General features: G+C 54.0%; 1 protein-coding gene across 1 annotated transcript; it reads left to right on the forward strand.

The window, feature by feature from the left end:
- The first annotated feature begins 1,352 nt into the window (after positions 1-1,352).
- On the forward strand, positions 1,353-18,683 carry ABCC2 (ATP binding cassette subfamily C member 2). The gene is made up of 32 exons (XM_063406435.1): positions 1,353-1,394; positions 1,941-2,114; positions 2,570-2,695; positions 3,713-3,847; positions 4,251-4,373; positions 4,703-4,758; positions 4,968-5,199; positions 5,818-6,002; positions 6,545-6,722; positions 7,205-7,459; positions 7,932-7,997; positions 8,472-8,609; positions 8,943-9,089; positions 9,351-9,439; positions 9,527-9,589; positions 9,792-9,918; positions 10,086-10,262; positions 10,364-10,531; positions 10,831-11,017; positions 11,861-11,993; positions 12,420-12,522; positions 12,761-12,980; positions 13,462-13,616; positions 13,865-14,020; positions 14,123-14,322; positions 14,965-15,091; positions 15,486-15,587; positions 15,678-15,821; positions 16,062-16,220; positions 16,454-16,620; positions 16,966-17,160; positions 17,587-18,683. The coding sequence occupies exons 1-32, from the start codon at positions 1,353-1,355 to the stop codon at positions 17,714-17,716; spliced, it is 4,659 nt and encodes a 1,552-aa protein (XP_063262505.1). The 3' UTR covers positions 17,717-18,683.
- The last annotated feature ends 60 nt before the right edge of the window (positions 18,684-18,743 follow it).

Below are 18,743 nucleotides of genomic sequence, written 5' to 3' on the forward strand. Positions count from 1 at the left end.
GGTGAGGATGAGCTGTGACCTGTACTAGAAACTGAGACAAGCAATGGGACCGGGCATTATGTAGGAAGGTGTCAAACAAGTGGCTTCCTTGGCAGCAGTGCTCCAAGTGATTTTGAGCAAGGCCAGAGGACACCTGTGCCAGTGTCAGAAAGAAGAATCACATCAGCAGTCCAGGTGAGAAGGGCTGAGTGACTGCTCCATTCACTTCTTACTCATTGCATCAGTTTACTGCTGTCATGAGCAGCGTATTGGTTCTGGCCCAGAGAAACAGCACTAAGGATAGTTTTATTTACAAAAACATGTGGGTTTAATCAGCCAAACTGCTAATAATTAACCACTGAGTTGGACATTGAGCCTTTCTTTGGTAATGATGGTTCCTGAGCAATTACTCATTGTGTCACCCTTGACTTTTGAGTTATCTTGTAACTCCATGTACAATGAGACAACACAATCATTGCAGTCACCCTACTGTCCCCTTTTATCTGCTGTTCCTCAAGAGCACACATGATAAAGCAAATTCAGTTCCAGCCTTAGTAGCACTGTCCCCACACGTCTCTGTCACATGTTGGCCTTTCTAAGCAACAAGGGTTCAGTGGCAATCACTGTCCTCAGGAATCGTCCTCTTTCTGTCTCAGAATGTTGGGGGTTACTTAGAATAAAGATTCAAATTCTCTTTGGGGTTTTGTGGTCAGCCAACTGCTGTAACACACAGACAACATAGAAATGTGGGAAAGAAAGAAGGAGTTTGGAAAATCTTCGGGCTCTGCAGGCTGAAAATCAATAAAAGGAATCTGGATCCTGAGGACTCAGAGAGACCAGTGCAGCATGTGGTCAGCTCAGCTGCCAGATGCTGCAGATTCCCAGGCCTGGGGCACTGCTGGTGTCACAGGCCCCCTTGCCAGGTGGCACTAGCCACTGTGGGACCAGCATTGCTGGACCTATGTTGGCCTACAGCAGGCTTCTCACCGGAGAGGTTTGTTGCATCAAAGTAGCTGCTCCAGACGAGTTTGTGTCTGTTGGTGTGCGCTGATCAAGGCTGTGGTTTCTGAGCAATGGCTGTGGTGTCCTGCAGTGGCTCTGTGACTTTCCTGTATCTCCCCTTTGATCTCTTTCTTGGGTCTTCCGCTCCTCCCTTCTTCTGAGCCTGTGCAGCTTCCCAAGCACTTTTGGTCACTGCTTTGGTTTCTGGGGTTATGCAATAGCATCAAGTTAATTAATAACGGTGTGTCATCAGGGATTTTGTCCCAAGACCGCTTGAGGGTGTGGGAGGACTTTTATCCCAAGCATCTGCCCGGGTCTCTCAGCGGGGCAGAGTGAGAGGAAGCAGCTGCCCGCTTCTTCTCCCCTGAGCTATGTCAGCTGCCCTGGAGAAGTTCTGCGGCTCCGTCTTCTGGGTGAGTGGCTGTGTCATCCCCGTTGCCTGTTCTCGGCGTAGGACACCCCGTGTGGGGGGAGAGCAGTGGATTCCAGGCTCACAGCTTGTCCTGCCAGTGAGACCCAGCTGCCAGTGGTCGGCAGAGGTTCTGGGTTTATCCAGGATTGCCGTGGCAGCGAGTGCTTCGCACTGCCTGCACAGTGTTCACCAGACAGCGAGGCAATGGCACCTCTCTGACTGAGCTCTGTCCTGTTTTAGCCCTCCTGGGAACACAGGACACCCTGTATGGACTTCTGGGGAATGACTCGGCTTCTGCTGCTTCTGCTGGCTTGGCTCCAGCAAGGGATGGCCACCCCACATTCAGGCAGAGAGACGGGGTTGGGAATATGGCTCGGACCTTGGCTGAGTGCTGAAATGCTCAGCCAGGAGGGCGGGTGTTGAAGGTGGGATGCAATGGGGTGGAGCTGGGTGGGCAGGACCTATAGGAGTGTTGGCTCTTGTCCTGTGTGCCGAGTGAGAGTGAAGCCATTGTAAGTGACTTGGTGTTGTGTCCTTGCTGCCCCAGAATGATTCCTACCTCGCTCGCCCGGATGCCGACCTGCCTGTGTGCTTCCAGCAGACTGTGGTGGTCTGGGTCCCCCTTGGCTTCTTCTGGATTTTGGCCCCATGGCAGCTCCTGCCCATGTGCAAATCCAGAGCCAAGAAATCCTCTGTGACCAAACTCTACATCATCAAACAGGTAGAGTGGAGCTGAGGGGGCACAGATGACAGGCTGGAGCAGCCTGAGGTGTCCATGGTATCAGTAGAAAGACTCTGTGCTACAGTCAGGTGTGAGGTGGAGAAATGAAAGTATAGGAGGGAAGGAGCAATGGGATAGGGGACCATCTGGAACAGAAATGTAAAGGGGAGGCAAACAGGAGGCATATCTGGGACAAAGGGCATAACAGAGAGGGATGCACTGGGAGGGAGGGCGGAGTGTGTATTGGGGCCTCTCATCTTGTGGGCTGTTATCTTTCAAACCTAAAATGACAGCAGTGCTCCGTAGAACTGTGGCACATTCACAGGGTTGAAAGCTCTCCCACACCAAGTCTGGGCTGAAGAGGGTGTAAGGATGTAAGGGTGTATTTTATGCTGAACTCTGGTGTCTCCCAGGAGTTACCAGTGTGCACAATGGGCTGGGCTCTCTCCCCACAGGTGCTGGCTGCTCTGCTGGTGCTGGCGGCAGTGGCGGGGCTGGCACTGGCGTTTGTGGAGGACGCAGAGCAGGGTGGTGTTCCAGCTGTGCAGTACACCAACCCCGGCCTGTACATCGCCACCTGGGTAAGGGCTGGCTGTGCTGGGTGCCCCCAGCACAGGGGGAGGCTGCAGCACCAGGCAGCACCAGGCTCCCCTAGCACAGAGATCGGTGGGAGGCTGTGTCCATGAGAGGAGGGTGGCCTGGGAGTTGGGTAGGACTAGCCCCAAACCTGTGTGGGTGGTACATGAGGGTGATATGTTAAGGACAGGTGCCTTGTTGTACAGTGCTCACTGCTGTTATTCTTAAAACTGGGATGATTCTATGCCTGCAAGTGTAGCTGAGCTCTCTGACAGAACCTTTACTGGCAGCAGTGTGGGTTTCACAGGACTGATTTTGCAGTGTGAACATCAGACCATGGCTTGCTGCTCTGATGCCTCACAGCTGCCTATACATTGCTGCTCAGTTTTGTGCAGAGATGCAGGAAGTACCATGGGATGCCCAGGCAGAGGAGAAAGCTGACTAAAGAGGACCTAGTGGCTATTAGCTTGATGGAATATGTGCATGGAAGTTACAGACATCTTGTGTGAGACATGAGGTATTCTAACAGTCTTAACAAATGCTCAGGAGGTACACTTAAAAGGAAAATAACACGCTCATTTGCTTTCCATCTTATATTGTCATGTCATTTAGTTTCACATGCAGAGTCCATGTGAGATGATAAGGCAAGGGGACTGACCAGAGAGGCTGCACTGCTGGAACATGATCTAGGTTCAGTTCCAGGTCTGGAGGCAAGGTGCAGGAGACAGGGTGTGACCCCTCGTAGCTTGACATGTCTGAAAATCTGGAGGGAGAATAGCTAGAAGAGTAATAATGCCCTGCTGTAATGTCAGGGTACATTCAAACCTGATCTTATGTCTTCCTGAAATAAACCTTTACCCTATATAATTAATTCTGAAGCTTATGAAAGGTTAGTGGTGTGTTCAGGGTATTCAAGGCAGTGAATCCCGGCAGATCATGTGTGCTGGCATCCCAGGACACATGCTCCAAAGGCACTTTTGGAGCCAGACCTAGTCCTGCAGCTCTGATTTTCTTTCCTGCAGATCATGGTCCTGCTGATCCACGATGCACGGCGCTTCTGCTTGTGCAGAGATTCGGGGGTGCTCTTCTGCTTCTGGACACTGTCCCTGCTCTGCGGGATACTGCCCTTCCAGTCGCTTGTCAGGAAGGCCCTGCAGGTTGGGTTTGACAGGAAGCTCTGTGCTTCCCCATGGGCTAGTTCTGCTCCCAAAGAAAGCCTCTTCATACTCTTCTCTTGACAAGCTCTCTCTGGCATCACTGAGGTCCCAGCTGCCCTGGGGACCTTGGGGAACCAGAAAAGACCTGAGAAGGAATTGCTGTTTGAATTCATCCTGTCTCTTTGGGGAAGTATAAGCTCTCTGGGACTGATTTCTCCCCTTAAACACTTATGGGAGGAGGTCAGGGAGAAGCGGGGAGAGGTGGCAAAGGGAAGCTGATCCAGGACTCAGAGTGAGTTTTCCACTGCTCTTTTGGTCTCAGGCAGGGAATGGGTCTTGTGTCTGAGTACCAGGGGCCTTGAGACACCCCCCAGCAATAACCCTGGGCTTTCCATTTCTGCAGGAACCAATCTCTGACCTGCCACGGTTTATCCTTTTCTTCATCTCCTATGGACTCCAGCTGCTGCTCTTCCTTGTCTCAGGCTTCTCAGATATTGCCCCAGAAACGAAGGAAATCGGGAAGAAGGTGTGAGGACTACATGGGAGTGGGTTTGGGGCACCACATCCTGAGCACTGTGTGGGGCAGGGCAGGCTCCATGCAGGCTCCAGGCTCCTTGGGAAGACCTGAGGACTTCAGCACAGGACCCAGCAAGAGGTGGAGCCTGCAGCATGGGGCATCTGCATGTGTGTCCAGGGTGGGCTGCTGCTGGCTCTGAGCTGAGGTTTCTGACTGGAGCTGGCACGGTTTGAAACCTATGAGGCTCCTTAATGGCTAGGGGTGCTAAATCAGCTGTTGTCAAAACCATCCCCCCAGCATAAACAATTTCTCAATACTCCCTTTGCTTTGTACCACAGAACCCAGAGGTGACAGCCTCCTTCCTGAGCTCCATCACCTTTCAATGGTACAGCAGGTGAGCAGGGCTCAGAGGAAGGTTGGGCTGGCAAAACGCAGGGGTGCCTCAGGGGAACCTGCAGCACAGGCTGCTTGGAATTAGCTGGGAGAGGCCCCACATTGGGTGCAGCCTGCACAGCCTGAGCCCGAGGCCAGGATGGGTGTGAAGGCTCTGCATTGGCTGCAAGGATTCTCCAGTGAGTATCATGGGACTTCTCTGTCCCACAGCATGGTTTTCAAGGGCTATCGCAAGCCTCTGGAGATAGAGGATGTCTGGGAATTAAAAGATAAAGACAAGACAAAGGCTCTTTACACTGCTTTTGAGAAGAACATGAAGTCTGCCATGCAGAAGGCCCGAGCAGAACTGGAGAAACGGAAACGCAAGAAGAGACGCCGGGGAGGTGACCCAGACTATGGGAACAGCATGAGCAAGGCCCAGAGCCAAGACGTCCTGGTGCTGGTAAGTCCATGCCTACTCTTGGCCTTGTATGACAATGAGACATCCAGGTCTCAGGGAATAGGGACACCTCACCTCCCTGCAGCCCTTCTTGCTGGGTTTTCACTTCCTTGATCCTGCAGGACCATGGGCAAGGATAGGGGAACCCATGACAGGGTCTTCCTGTTATGTTCTTGGCTGATGCCCATATTTTGAGAGACCAAGAAAGTCTCCATCTTTCTGCCATACATAAAGACAGGAACCACGCTCAAATCTGCAGTACAAGCAGTTCCCTTATGTCTGTCTACTTCAGATACTTTCCAGCAACGAGGTCAGAGTGCACATCATTCTGTGACCACCCCTGTCCTCAGATTCTTCACGATTTTTGCCTGATTTTTGGCCTAAGAGTTTTAGGCTGGTTTGGGTTTTAACAAAAGTCTTTGGTACAAAAGAGAAGGTGCTAGTCCTGGGTGTGTGTGACATAAGCAGAGATCAGTGAAAGGGAATGTGACAGGAGCTAAAGCAGAGGTTTCATTCAGGTTACCTGATCCGGGGTCTGTGAGGTGCTGCCCTGAAGCATCCTTCCAGATGCAGGACGCCTGCACAACCAGCTCCCTCACTTCTGTGTGGGTTTCTCTCTAGGAAGAGAAGCAGCCAAAGAAGAAGAAGAAGAAGGGGGACAATGAGGACTCAGGCCCTCCTGAGGATTACCCCAGGGGCTGGTTGATGAAAAGCCTGGCCAAGACCTTCAAGCAGAATCTCCTGCTAGCAGTGGCATTCAAGGTGGTGCATGATGCACTTGTGTTTGTGAGCCCCCAGCTGCTGAAGTGAGTCCTTTCTCTCTGTCTCTATCCTGGCTTTGCACCCAGCCCCACCACCTCCCAGTGTGTGCACTGCATCCAGCCCCACCATCTCCATATGTGTGCCTCTCCCAGCCACAGACCCTTGTGCCCTCACCAAAAATGGGGGAATGTGTTGGGACATGGTTTAACCAAGAACTGATCTGAGCTGGCTGCCAGCTCTTATGTGTAGGATCTTGCTCCTTTGTATCCTGTTATGCAGTGCTGCTCCCTCCCTGGAGACAGTCCTGGCTCCTCTTTGGCTCTCCAGGAGTCAGTGCAGCTCAGCCCAGCAGGGCCTCCCTGGTTTGTTTTGCAGAGCAGCACTGTCTCTGGGTAGTCTTCCATTAGTGCCCCACTGCGTGTCCCTGGCAGAACAGGGTTCCCAGCTTGCTGACCATCAAGCCAGCTCTCTAGGGCAGGGTTTTGCTCACCACTCTTGTGAGGATGCTCTCCCTGCATTCACTTGGAGCATCCTGCTTGGTCTGTCTCAGCAGGGTGTGTGTCTCATGAGCTTCTTTCCCTGCCAGGCTGCTGATTGACTTTGTGTCAGATAAGGATTCCTATGCCTGGCAAGGCTATTTATATGCCATCCTGCTCTTCCTGACGGCGCTGCTCCAGTCCCTCTGCCTGCAGCAGCACTTCAGCTTGTGCTTCCAGCTTGGCATAAACGTGCGAGCCAGTCTCATTGCTGCCATCTACAAGAAGGTCAGTATGGTCCCGTCACCATCTCTGATGGCTTCCTCCTAGCTGGGTTGTGGGTGAAACCGTCTGTTGCCTGTCCCATCAACCTGGGGTGTGTGCACTTTCCTCCTCAGAAGGCACAGGGAGGGCTTGGGGGACACCCACCCAGCACTGAGGACACTGTGAGCCCTGGGTCTGCTTGAGACCTGGGTGCTGCAGCTGTGTTTGACAGCTACCAGGCCAAGGGATGTTTCTCTTCAGAGCAGTGCAACACCTAGGGCAGGTGCTACTCGGATTCCTGCACAGGGGTGCTTTTCTTTGCACCCAGCATCCAGTGTCTCCAGGTGTGCAGGCAGTGAGGAGAGCACTGGTGGCCAGTACAGAGGCACCAGCAGCAAACCCAGAAGTGTTTTCAGCCTGGTCTGCTAATTCCCTGCTCTGAGCCATGCTGCTGGCAGCAGGGCTGCTCCAGACTGGCTTGTGCTGACTGTGCTTTCTCCTTCCAGTCGCTCACCATGTCCGGAGCCACCCGCAAGGAGTCCACGGTGGGAGAGACTGTGAACCTGATGTCAGCTGATGCCCAGAGGTTCATGGACTTGGCCAACTTTATTCACCAGCTGTGGTCAGGCCCCCTGCAAATTACCCTGTCCATTGTCTTCCTCTGGAGAGAGCTGGGCCCCTCTGTTTTGGCTGGCATTGCAACCATGGTGCTGCTCCTCCCCATAAATGCGTTCCTGGTTGCCAAGGCCAAAAAAATTCAGGTCAGTGGTGGGTGCAATATCCTCTCTGGTCTCCCATGTCAAACCCCACTGTTGCTCCCCTCCCTCATTTTCCACATCCCTACCCTTTGCTTTTATGCTGTGGAACTTCCCCAGCCTAGGAGGTTGATCTCACTTGGGCTGGGAGTGTCTCTAGCCTGAGCTAGAGGTGATCAGCTACCATGAGCAGGAGAGATCTGTTCTACCATCGCAGCTGAACAGCAGACTGGGCACAGCCTTGAGGGCTAAAAATGAGATATTGCCAGCTGCCAGATAAAGCTTTAGCTTCTACCTGACAGCAGGGAGGTGTTTTTTACCCAACTTGTCCAGAGCCACAGGGAGCCCAGGCTCAGCTTCGTGGGATGACTTCTCTGGGCTGTGGAGCCCATCCTTCCCTTCCCTGTGGTAGCCCAGATGCATTTCCAAGGGTGAGCTGCTGTCTGGTTTAGGTGATGACTGGCTCTTCTGTTTGTAGGAAAGGAACATGAAGAACAAAGATGAACGCATGAAAATAATGACAGAAATCCTCAATGGAATCAAGGTGAGCAGTGGAGTGGAGACGCTCTGGGCAGCTGCTGCACCTCTCTTCATGGTGCACTGTACCTGGAGGCAGCACACCTGTGTAACTACAGCACCACTGTTAGTCTAGCTTGAGGACCCTGTTGTCTGGGTCTTAGCAGTTTCCTTGGCTGCCTCATCTTTTGAAAAGTTGGCTGGGGAGGAGCTCTGGATACTTAGACTGAGACTTGGGAGCCAAGAGAGGGCTTTCTGAGTGTTTTCTGGATGGCTGTGATAATGGGATGGTGGCAGAGGGGCTGGCAGTGACCTGTGAGGGAGGGAGTGGGAGCGTCCTGGGGAAATGCTATAAGCAGAACAGGAGAGGGGAGATGCAGTGCCCAAGAAAGCTTCTGAGCAAGCCAGGAGCTGGTGATGGAGCTGCTGGCCACCAGTGAGCTGAGTGTGGAGCTGGGCATTCCTGTGAGGCCAGCATCCCCTCACCCTGCTCGTCCTGCAGATCCTGAAGCTTTTTGCCTGGGAGCCCTCCTTTGAGAAGCGAGTTAATGAGATCCGGGCACGTGAGCTCAAGAACCTGCTGAACTTCAGTTACCTGCAGTCAGTCTCTGTCTTTGTGTTCACATGTGCCCCCTTCCTGGTGAGTGACAACAGCCCTGGGGAGGGGTGTTCCTTCCTCTGGGCTGGGGCTGGGCTGTGTCCAAGGGGATGGGAAATATTTGGCACCTCAGCTGGAGTTTTTCTGCAGCGAGGAAGGGGCTGGCTGGTGGATACCTGGGATATAGATTATGGTTCTGGCTGCTGGCAGGAGAGCTGTGGTGGAAAGAGGTCCCACTGGGGTGGTGAAATGGGGCCAAAAGCAGAACAGAAGCAGGAGGGGAACAGCACAAAGGCACTGCTGAGGCCTTGGGGCGGTGTGAGGGTCTGGGCTGCACAGAAACACACTGATGCATTTCCCCGATATCTGTCCTAGGTCTCCTTGGCAAGCTTTGCTGTCTATGTGCTTGTGGATGAGAACAACATCTTGGATGCAAAGAAGGCCTTTACTGCCATCTCCCTTTTCAATGTGCTGCGCTTCCCCATGGCCATGCTGCCCATGGTCCTCTCCTCCCTGGTGCAGGTCAGGTCTCACACAGGGCAGGGCGTGTAGGGGGTCCTATGGCCTCTGTCCAAACCAGCACATGGGGCTCAGGTGTGCGATGGACCCCAGAGTCAGTGCACAGGACTCTGCTGAAGTGGGGTGGGACAGGACTCGCATGCATAACACAGGTTTGGGGCCCAGAGGTTGGGTGGGGACTGTGATGGGGTGTCTGCTCCTGCCAGCCCACCCAGGTGGGCCCCACGCCCGTGTGCCATCCTTATCCTCTTTCTACCATGGCAGACCAATGTGTCGACTGTGAGGCTGGAGCGCTACCTGAGTGGAGAAGACCTGGACACTTCAGCTATCCACCACAACCCCATTGCAGGCAGGTGAACCTCTGGATTACTCCCTGTGGGTCTCAGGGGCCCAGCCCTGGGTTTTCCCCTCTCTGAGGAACATCCCTCTCTGACAGGCAGTGCTGTGCGTTTCACGGATGCCACCTTTGCCTGGGAGCAGAACAGCAGCGCTGCCATAAGAGAGTGAGTGCTCTGTGCCACAGCACAGAGGGGGCAGAGGGCTGGGGAGGCTTTCTCTGTTATTAGCTGGGGAGGGCAATCAGCTCCCACTAGATGAGAGTGCTGCTAGATGTGAGTGTCCCAGATACACGGCTCTGTGCTGGGCCTGCACAGGAACTGGCAGTGACCTGGCAGTGCTGCTTCCTCAGCCCTCATGTCTTTACAGTGTCACCCTGGACATCGCACCTGGGAGCCTGGTGGCTGTGGTGGGGGCTGTGGGCTCGGGCAAATCTTCGTTGGTGTCAGCCATGCTTGGGGAGATGGAGAATATCAAGGGACACATCAACATCCAGGTGAGAGGAGCCAGCTGGTGCACGGGGCTTTGGGGCTGCCTGGGAGCTCAGCGGGGAACTAGGGCAGGACTGTCCCGGGGTGGTGGCTGAGGGCCAGGACAGCTTGCAGGAGGTGTCAGTGCTCAGGCTGGTCTCTGACAGGTAGCTGTTCTTGTCTCTCCTTCCAGGGCTCTGTGGCCTATGTCCCCCAGCAAGCCTGGATCCAGAATGCCACACTGAAAGACAACATAATTTTCGGATCAGAACTGGATGAAGCCAGATATCAGCAGGTCCTCAAGGCCTGCGCCCTCCTTCCAGACCTGGAATTGCTGCCTGCAGGTGACCAGACAGAGATTGGAGAGAAGGTATCAGCCTGGGCACTGTGGGTTTCAGACAGCACCTGCAGCAGAGGTCAGAGCTGTCGCCCTGTGCCAGCCCCATGCCCAGGGAGCTCCTTCCCCTGCAGGGAATCAACCTGAGCGGGGGCCAGAAGCAGCGGGTCAGCCTGGCCCGTGCGGTGTACAGCGACGCAGACATCTACATCCTGGACGACCCGCTGTCTGCCGTGGATGCCCACGTGGGCAAGTACCTCTTCGAGCACGTGCTGGGGCCAAAAGGGCTGCTGCAGAAGAAGGTGAGCACCATACCCTCCAACCCACCCCTCAGCCAGGCAGCAGTGGCATTGGCGCAGTGTTAGCGATCCAAGGAAGTCTGAGGCTGCTTGCCTGGGACAGAGAGGAACCCTGTAGCTTTCACGTTGGGCTGCAGCAGGCAGGAGAGGCTCCAAGAGTCCCCAGGGGGTTACCCTGTGTCCTCATAGCCAGGCACTGATAAGCAGACAAGTCCCCAAGTGGGAGACAGAGAGCCTGCAGACCCCTGGCTGGGGCTGAAGGGTGCTCTGATGATCACTACCCTGCAACCCCCTTGTTGCAGACACGGATCTTGGTGACGCACAGTATCAGTTTCCTGCCCCAGGTCGATAACATCGTGGTGCTGGCAGCAGGAGCAGTGTCTGAGCATGGCTCCTACAGCACCCTGCTTGCAAACAAGGGGGCCTTTTCCCAGTTCCTGAACTTGTATGGAAACCAGGAGGAGGACGTTTCAGAGGAAAATACTGCAGGTACTGGGAACACAGTGGGGCTGGGGCAGTTAGAGTTGCTGTGCACGTATCTTGGGGATATGAGGATCTGATCTGTCAGCCTGACCTGGCCCTATCCAGCCCAGGCACCAATGCTGGCTGCTGTGAATCCTTCTCAGATACTAACAATCAGCAGCACAATAACTTCCTGACTAAGATTTGCATTCAGGCATTATGTTGAACATCCAGCACAGGACCTGTTTAAAACTTTTACCCCCTTTTTAGCTCATCTAGTATGGGTCCCAAAATCTTATGTGGCAACAGGCTCCATATTTTTGTGATGCTGGGTTCAGAAAGATCCTTGGATTTGTTATAAACATCCCACAGGATAATATTTCATCTTTGTCATGTCCTCCAGTGCTATGTGGAGGAGTGGTGTTAGGTCAGGTGGATGCTTACCGTGTCAGGGCTCAGCCCAGTTGTCCAGCTGCAGCCTGGCTATTCCCAGTATGTCTTCACTGGGCCCATCTCCACCTGCTCAAGGCGATGCTGGAGTGATATGACCTACCAGATCTTGCACTTACTAAACTAGCACAAATCTTTGCTTGAGGCCTGGCTAGTGGTGCTGGGATAAGTCAGCAGCAGGGATTGCCTCTGTGCAGGCCTTTAGCCTTATGTCCCCTATCAGTTCTCCCTCCAGCACAATGTATTTCTTCCTCCTCCTGCTGTGTTGGTCTTGCAGCAAGGTTGCAGAAGGTGTGATATGTGGTGGTAGGATACAGCCTAGACTTAGGGTATGGCCTGGAGCTGAGTGCAGCAGAGGTGTGGTGTATAGGATCTTTCCTTAGTGCCTTATCCTACCTCCCCTCATCCCTGTGCTTGTAGCTGTTGCTCTAGCTGGGGATGAAGAGGAGGCTGATGAAGATGTTGATCCCTGCATGGAGGAGCGCACTGATGATGTGGTGACGATGACTCTGAAGCGAGAGGCCAGCATCCATCAGAGAAAACTGAGTCGCAGGTGGGACATGACCTGAGCTCTCAGCTCTTTCCCTTGCCACAAGCACTGCTCCCTCAGAGACCAGGATCTGGGGGCTTCCCATGGAGTTCCTGCTGGGAGCCTCCTTACCTGCTCCTACCACAAGGTGCTCTGGGTCAGGAGCATCTGATATTGCCTTTACTCACACTAGTGAGCCACAGCCTTACTCTGCAGTCGTCCCTGAAACTCGTGCTGATGGCTAGTTCTGCTTTTGGGAATGAGGCTTTAATTTTATGGCTGTACTTGCCTAGTGCTTCCACAAGGCTCACTCAAAGCTGCCCCTGATAGGAACTATTTTCCAGAGGACTCTACCACTGTGACTCTACCATCAGTGCAGCACAAGGATGGACCCCAGGAGACTGGGACCAATCCAAGCCCCTGTGACTAATGGTATTCACCTCCCTGCAGTCTTAGTAAAAAGAGCACCAGTTCCCAGAAGAAGGCCCAGGAGGAGCCCCCAAACCTGAAGGGACAGCGATTGATCGAGAAAGAAGCTGTGGAAACCGGCAGGGTGAGGAGGATGGAGGGATGAAGCATGGTGCTGCCCTGGCTAAGTGCTGCCAGACTGGGACTGTGGCTCAGAGAAGCTGGTGTGGGCTGGCTGAGGCAGACAAGAGACGGAAGGAGACAGAGCTGCCTGGGACTGGTGGGTGGGGTGGTGGAGGGGAGCACTGTGGGCAGCAATGTGGAGTCCCAAAGCTGTGCTGGGTGTCATTGCCTGTGGTCTGATGGGCTCAGTTGGTCCACAGGTGAAGTTCTCCATGTACCTGCGGTACCTGCGTGCTGTTGGCTTGTGCTTTTCGTTCTGGATTGCCACGGGCTACGTTGGACAGTACGTGGCTTACGTGGGGTCCAACCTGTGGCTCAGTGACTGGACCGACGACTCGAAGCGCTATCAGAACCAGACCTACCCCACAGAGCTGCGGGACCTGCGCATCGGTGTCTTTGGGGCACTGGGGATAGCGCAAGGTGAGTGTGGGGGACACCAGCTCCCACTCACCCTATTTGTGTGGTCCAGGAGGGATATGTGGGCCAGGAGGGATATCACAAGGCCTGCAGCCAGCAGTGCAGTAAGGAGAAGGGGACCCAGCAGTTTGTTCGTTTGCTTGCTGCTGTCTTCCTTCCAGCTCGTGGCTGAATTGTGGACACACGCCAGCCTGAAGGCAGCATGAATTGCTCCAAGTCTGTGTTGCTCCCTCAGTTTAAGATAATTTTCCTTAATCAGATTAGACATAGTGCTAGGGCCCAAGGCTTCCCAAGGGGGTTAGTGTTCCTCCCCCGCGCTGGGATGCAGTTGCTGAAGCCACTCAAGAAGGTGGGATGCAGGATTATTCCAGCGGCTCACTGCGGAGCTGCTGGCTTGGCACTGTTTGGTGTGCCCACTGAGCCAAAGGGTGCCTGGGGCCAGTGTCACACACGAGCTGGTGGTAGCCCCATACTCTCCTTGCAGGTCTCTTCCTGCTCTTTGCAACCACGCTGTCTGCCCGGGGCTGCATGCGAGCCTCCCGCCTCATGCACCAGCAGCTGCTCAGCAACATCCTGCGTGCACCCATGAGCTTCTTCGACACCACCCCGACCGGCCGCATCGTCAACAGGTTTGCCAAGGTAAGGGAACGCCCCCAACACGGAGAAGGGTTTGTTCCACCTCATCTGCAGAGCGTTAAATGAGGCTGTGCAGGCCCTAAGTGAGGTTGTGACCACAACACCAATTCAGGAGCATCTGATATTTTTACAAGTGTCTGGCACTGTGTTACCACAGGAGTCTGTAGGAACCCTGTATGTATGGGGCCTTCGGGCTTCTCCTTCTCCCTGGGGTCACTGACTGCTTCTCTATACTTTTTTATGTGCTCCAGGACATCTTCACAGTAGATGAGACCATTCCCATGTCCTTCCGAAGCTGGCTCTCCTGTTTCATGGCCATCATTAGCACACTGGTTGTGATCTGCCTGGCCACTCCATTCTTTGCTGTTGTTATCGTTCCCTTGAGCATCTTCTACTGTTTTGTGCTGGTGAGTAGTTGGGCCTTCAGTGAAGCTTCTGCCTTGCTGAGAGCAGTATCTTCGTGGCTGCTGGGCTTTGTCTTGGTAACCAAGCTGTGTCCCTCGTTCCAGTGCTTCTATGTCTCCACGTCACGCCAGCTAAGGCGTCTGGACTCTGTCACCAGGTCTCCCATCTACTCCCACTTTGGTGAGACAGTGTCAGGCCTTTCTGTGATCCGGGCCTATGGACACCAAGAACGGTTCCTGAAGCAAAATGAGATCACCATGGACATAAATCAGAAAAGTGTTTATTCCTGGATAATATCAAATAGGTGAGTTTTACCACTTATGCCACAGCACAGTCTGCAGCACTTCTACCCATGGGTTTCTTGATCCTGAGGGAGGTCCCTGGGATCCTGCAGTCCTCCCTCTTGATCTCAGCATTGAGGGTGTGTGTAGGTACTGGGACAGTTTAGGATAGGGGCACCATCTGTCGCAATGGGACATTTTAGGGTGATTTTGAAAGCCACAGTATGCCCCCCTACAAAGTGTCCAGAGGCTGGGCAGGGTGAGCTGTGCAGTCAAGGGCTGAGATGCTCTTGGTGAATGTGGGAAGAGGGTGATCCTCCAGGCCCAGCGGGAGCACGATGTGGATACCTTCAGGTTTTGAACTTCACTGGTAAATGATTTGGGTGTGTGAGGGTTGCATGGTTGGGGCTCTTCTGACACATGGCATTACCAGCACAGGAGGTTGTGTGAGACATGGACTGACATAAATGAACCTGCTCTCAGAACTGGCCACAAATGACCTGCTGTGTACATGTACCAATGTGCCGTGTGCACAGCACTGGGCTCATGGCTAGGTGTGAGGGATGCTGGTGCAGTGCTGCTTCTACTGGTGGGCTCTGTGTTGGGCACATGCAGATGCCTTCCTGCCTCTTTCACTGCCCTTCAGCTGTCCTCTCCTGGTGCAGGTGGCTGGCCATCCGTCTGGAGTTCGTTGGGAGCCTGGTGGTTTTCTTCTCTGCACTTCTGGCAGTGATTGCAAAAGGCACTTTGGAGGGTGGCATCGTGGGTCTTTCTATCTCCTCTGCTCTCAATGTGAGTCACTGAAAGCATTTTCTCATTCCGGGATGGGGCTGTCTCTGGGAGCTCTGGGCTGGTGGCAGGATGGTGCCCTGCCATGCCATCTCTGATCCATGGAAATGGGATTATCTGGGGTGTCCCATCACCTGGGGAGTGGCTGTAGAGCCAGGGAAGCACATATTCATCCCAATGTGAGTGGGGTACTTGCTGCTGTGGGGAGGAATACTGCTCTGCTGCGGATCAGAGATGCTTCAGCAAAGTATTTGAAGGGCTGGGGAGAGATGGCTATGTCTTGGCAGTGGACATTAGGCCAGGTATGCTCATGCTCGGGATGGTTCCCTGGGCCGAGGTGGGAGGTGGTTGTTCCTGGGTGCCACTGAGCTCTGCATCCTCTGCTTCTGCCGTGCAGGTGACCCAGACACTGAACTGGCTGGTGCGGACATCTTCAGAGCTGGAGACCAACATCGTGGCTGTGGAGCGGGTCCATGAGTACATGAAGGTGAAAAACGAGGTGAGGAATCCAGACAAACACCTGCTGCACAGCTTGGTGCTAGTCAGCATGGCAGAGTGAACCCTTTAATGCTCCTGTGCCCTCCTCCAGGCTCCATGGGTGACAAAAAAGCGTCCACCACGTGGCTGGCCCAGCAGAGGCGAGATCCAGTTCATTGACTACAAAGTTCGCTACCGACCTGAACTGGACCTGGTTCTTCAGGGGATCACCTGTAATATTGGGAGCACTGAGAAGGTGCCTCTGCCCTCACTACACTCTTTACAGAGACTCAGTTAAAGCTGTTTCTTCTTCTCGGCTTCAGTCCGTGTGCTGGGGTGGGATGGTGATGGGATGTGGCTCCTTGAGCTGCAGGAAAGGAACCAAAGCAGACAGTCTGGGTGATGGTAAGGGCAGGAAGGCCCACCAGACCAGGATGGGGAGCATCTGCCCTGTTTCTACAGCCCTGTCAGCTGGTCTAAAAAGCTGCTTCCACAGGTGGGGGTTGTGGGCCGGACCGGGGCTGGAAAATCTTCCCTCACCAACTGCCTGTTCCGGATTCTGGAGGCGGCCGGAGGGAAGATCATCATCGACGGTGTGGACATAGCGACAATTGGCCTCCACGACCTGCGCAACAACCTCACCATCATCCCCCAGGTGAGCTGATCCCACTGTTCACATCCCACTGCTGCATGGCCCCCGCAGGCACTGCACGTCCTGTGTGTTCCTGGGTGCTGTGGACATGCCAAAGGCCTGTGAGCAGGCTCTCGCCACATCCCTTGCCAGCTGCAGGCAGTGTGTGAGAAGGATGTGGCCACACTTGTAGGCCAGGGGCCATTGCAGCTGCTAAATGGCTGTGGTGGGGCTGAACACGGTGTTGTCCCTGGCAGGACCCTGTGCTCTTCACTGGAACCTTGCGGATGAACCTGGACCCCTTTGACCAGTACCCAGACGAGGAGGTCTGGAAGGCCCTGGAGCTGGCTCACCTCAAGACATACGTGCAAGGCCTGCCCGAGGGGCTGCTGCATCTCGTGAGCGAGGGAGGGGAGAACTTGAGGTGAGCAGAGGCGCAGATGCAGGCCCAGCTCCCCTCCCTTCTCAGGGACAAGCCTGGAACAGCAGCCTCCAGCAAAGTGGCTGTCCAGGAATGATGCATAGAAGCTTCTGGGAAGATGGAAGAAAATGGTTGAGGAGTCAGGGCTCTTAGGGAGCTAGTGTGAGCCAACCCTTCTGTGGTGGCCCAGAAGAGTAGGATACAGGATGTGGTGCCCAGGGTGGCAGATGGTTAGCGGGGAAAGGCCAGGGACAGTGTTGGGGTCAGAGCAGCGAGATGCAGTAGGCTTGCAGAGGTCCCCTAGTAACTCATGAGGTCTAGTAACTCATGCTCTCCATCTCATCCCAGTGTTGGGCAGAGGCAGCTGGTGTGCCTGGCCCGGGCCCTTCTGCGCAAAGCCAAGATCCTCATCCTGGATGAAGCCACAGCAGCTGTAGATCTGGAAACAGATAATTTAATCCAGACAACAATCCGGAGTGAGTTTGCTGACTGCACTGTCCTTACTATTGCCCATCGCCTCCACACCATCATGGACAGCAACAGGTATGGGACAATACTGTGGGGCAAAGGGGATGGGGATCTGGACTCCTAGGATGGGCCGAGAGGTGGACAGCAGCAAAGCAAGAATGCAGCCAGAGGGGCAGAGGTGGATGCAGAGCCTGGGGCAGTAATATACAGCAGTGAAGAAAACAGAAGGATAGTAAGGATGCCCAGGTAGTGGGCCTTTGTGGAAGAAACTTTTTTTGGGATCCTTCTTTACAGCAACAGACCATAGATGTATTTTCTGTTGACACCTTATGTGTGTGACCCATAACACAGAGAGGGGGGCTGTGCCCTCACCACTGCTGAGAGGAGAACCACATAGAGGGGCTTAGGAGGAGTGAGGGTCGGTGGGCCTGCAGCGCTGGTGCCAGCAGCACTATCCACTCAGATCCAGGGAGTTGAGGCCTTCTTGTTCCCCTCTGCCAGGGTGATGGTGCTGCATGCTGGGCAGATTGTGGAATTCGACAGCCCCGAGGAGCTGCTCATGAAGCAGGGCACCTTCTCTGCGATGGCAAAGGACGCCGGCATCGCCATGGCAGAAACCACCGCCCTGTAGGCAGAGTGCTGCAGGGGCCGGGGTCTGAGACAGCTCCTCCTGCTGCCACTGGTGTCTGCCACAGCCACGCTGCCCAGGAACTGGCCTCTCTGCAGAGAGGGAGCAGAGAGTGGCTTCTCTGGTTGTCCAGAGACAGAGCATCTGGACTTGAGCAAGCTGTTAACCTTGCTACCACATCCTGTCTCCTGTGCACACAAGGGTCTGGAACTGCATAATTTATTCCACAATAGAGGGGAGAAGTTATCTTCCACACAGGGAGATCATGACCTCCAGTGGGGGTGGCCTTAGTTTTTGTACTTCACCATGCCAGGTGAATCTACCTTAGAGATGCTTTAGCATTGTGGAATGAAATTTACAGTTTAATCTAAGAATGAATAATTTATTTACTTTTTGTAACTATTTGTAGTCTTCCAACTACAAGGCTGATGTCAAGGCATACAACTAAGCCTTGGTTCAGCTTTAAACCTGGCTCGTGCTTGGATGGGGAGAGCTGCCAACAGAGGTTACACAAAGGTGGGCAGTTCAAATTGAGAGGCACAGCTCTGCCCATGCAAGAACACTACTCTGTAGCAAAACCAGGGCTGCCTGCCTGCCTTCCCTGTGGCTACTGCTAGCTTTGATTGTATTGCAAATAAATGAGCCCCTCCCTGAGCTTATCACAATCACTTTGGTTCCAGACTGCAAACCTGACGGTGGTGGAGACAAGCTGGAGAGCAGCAGGCACACATCTGTGTACAGCCATGCACACACAAAGTATAGTGGTTATTATTGACAAACCCTTGGCTCTGTTCTTGGGCCAGACCTCCTCATGCAGCAAGCAGGTGTCCACTTAGCACAGGGCAAACACTCACCCCACCACCCTCTACTGCCCTGGAGCCTCAGTCATGTAACACACAGCTGGGGGAAGAGGGTACTTCACCTTAATGAACAAGGTTCCTGTGAGGGTTTCCTCATGCCTGAGCTGCAGCTGGCACAAACACCAAGGCACCAGAATGCTGGACCCTACCAAAAGGGAAATGTTTTTCCT

Source organism: Prinia subflava, chromosome 9, assembly GCF_021018805.1.
Source record: "Prinia subflava isolate CZ2003 ecotype Zambia chromosome 9, Cam_Psub_1.2, whole genome shotgun sequence".
Lineage (NCBI taxonomy): Eukaryota > Metazoa > Chordata > Aves > Passeriformes > Cisticolidae > Prinia > Prinia subflava.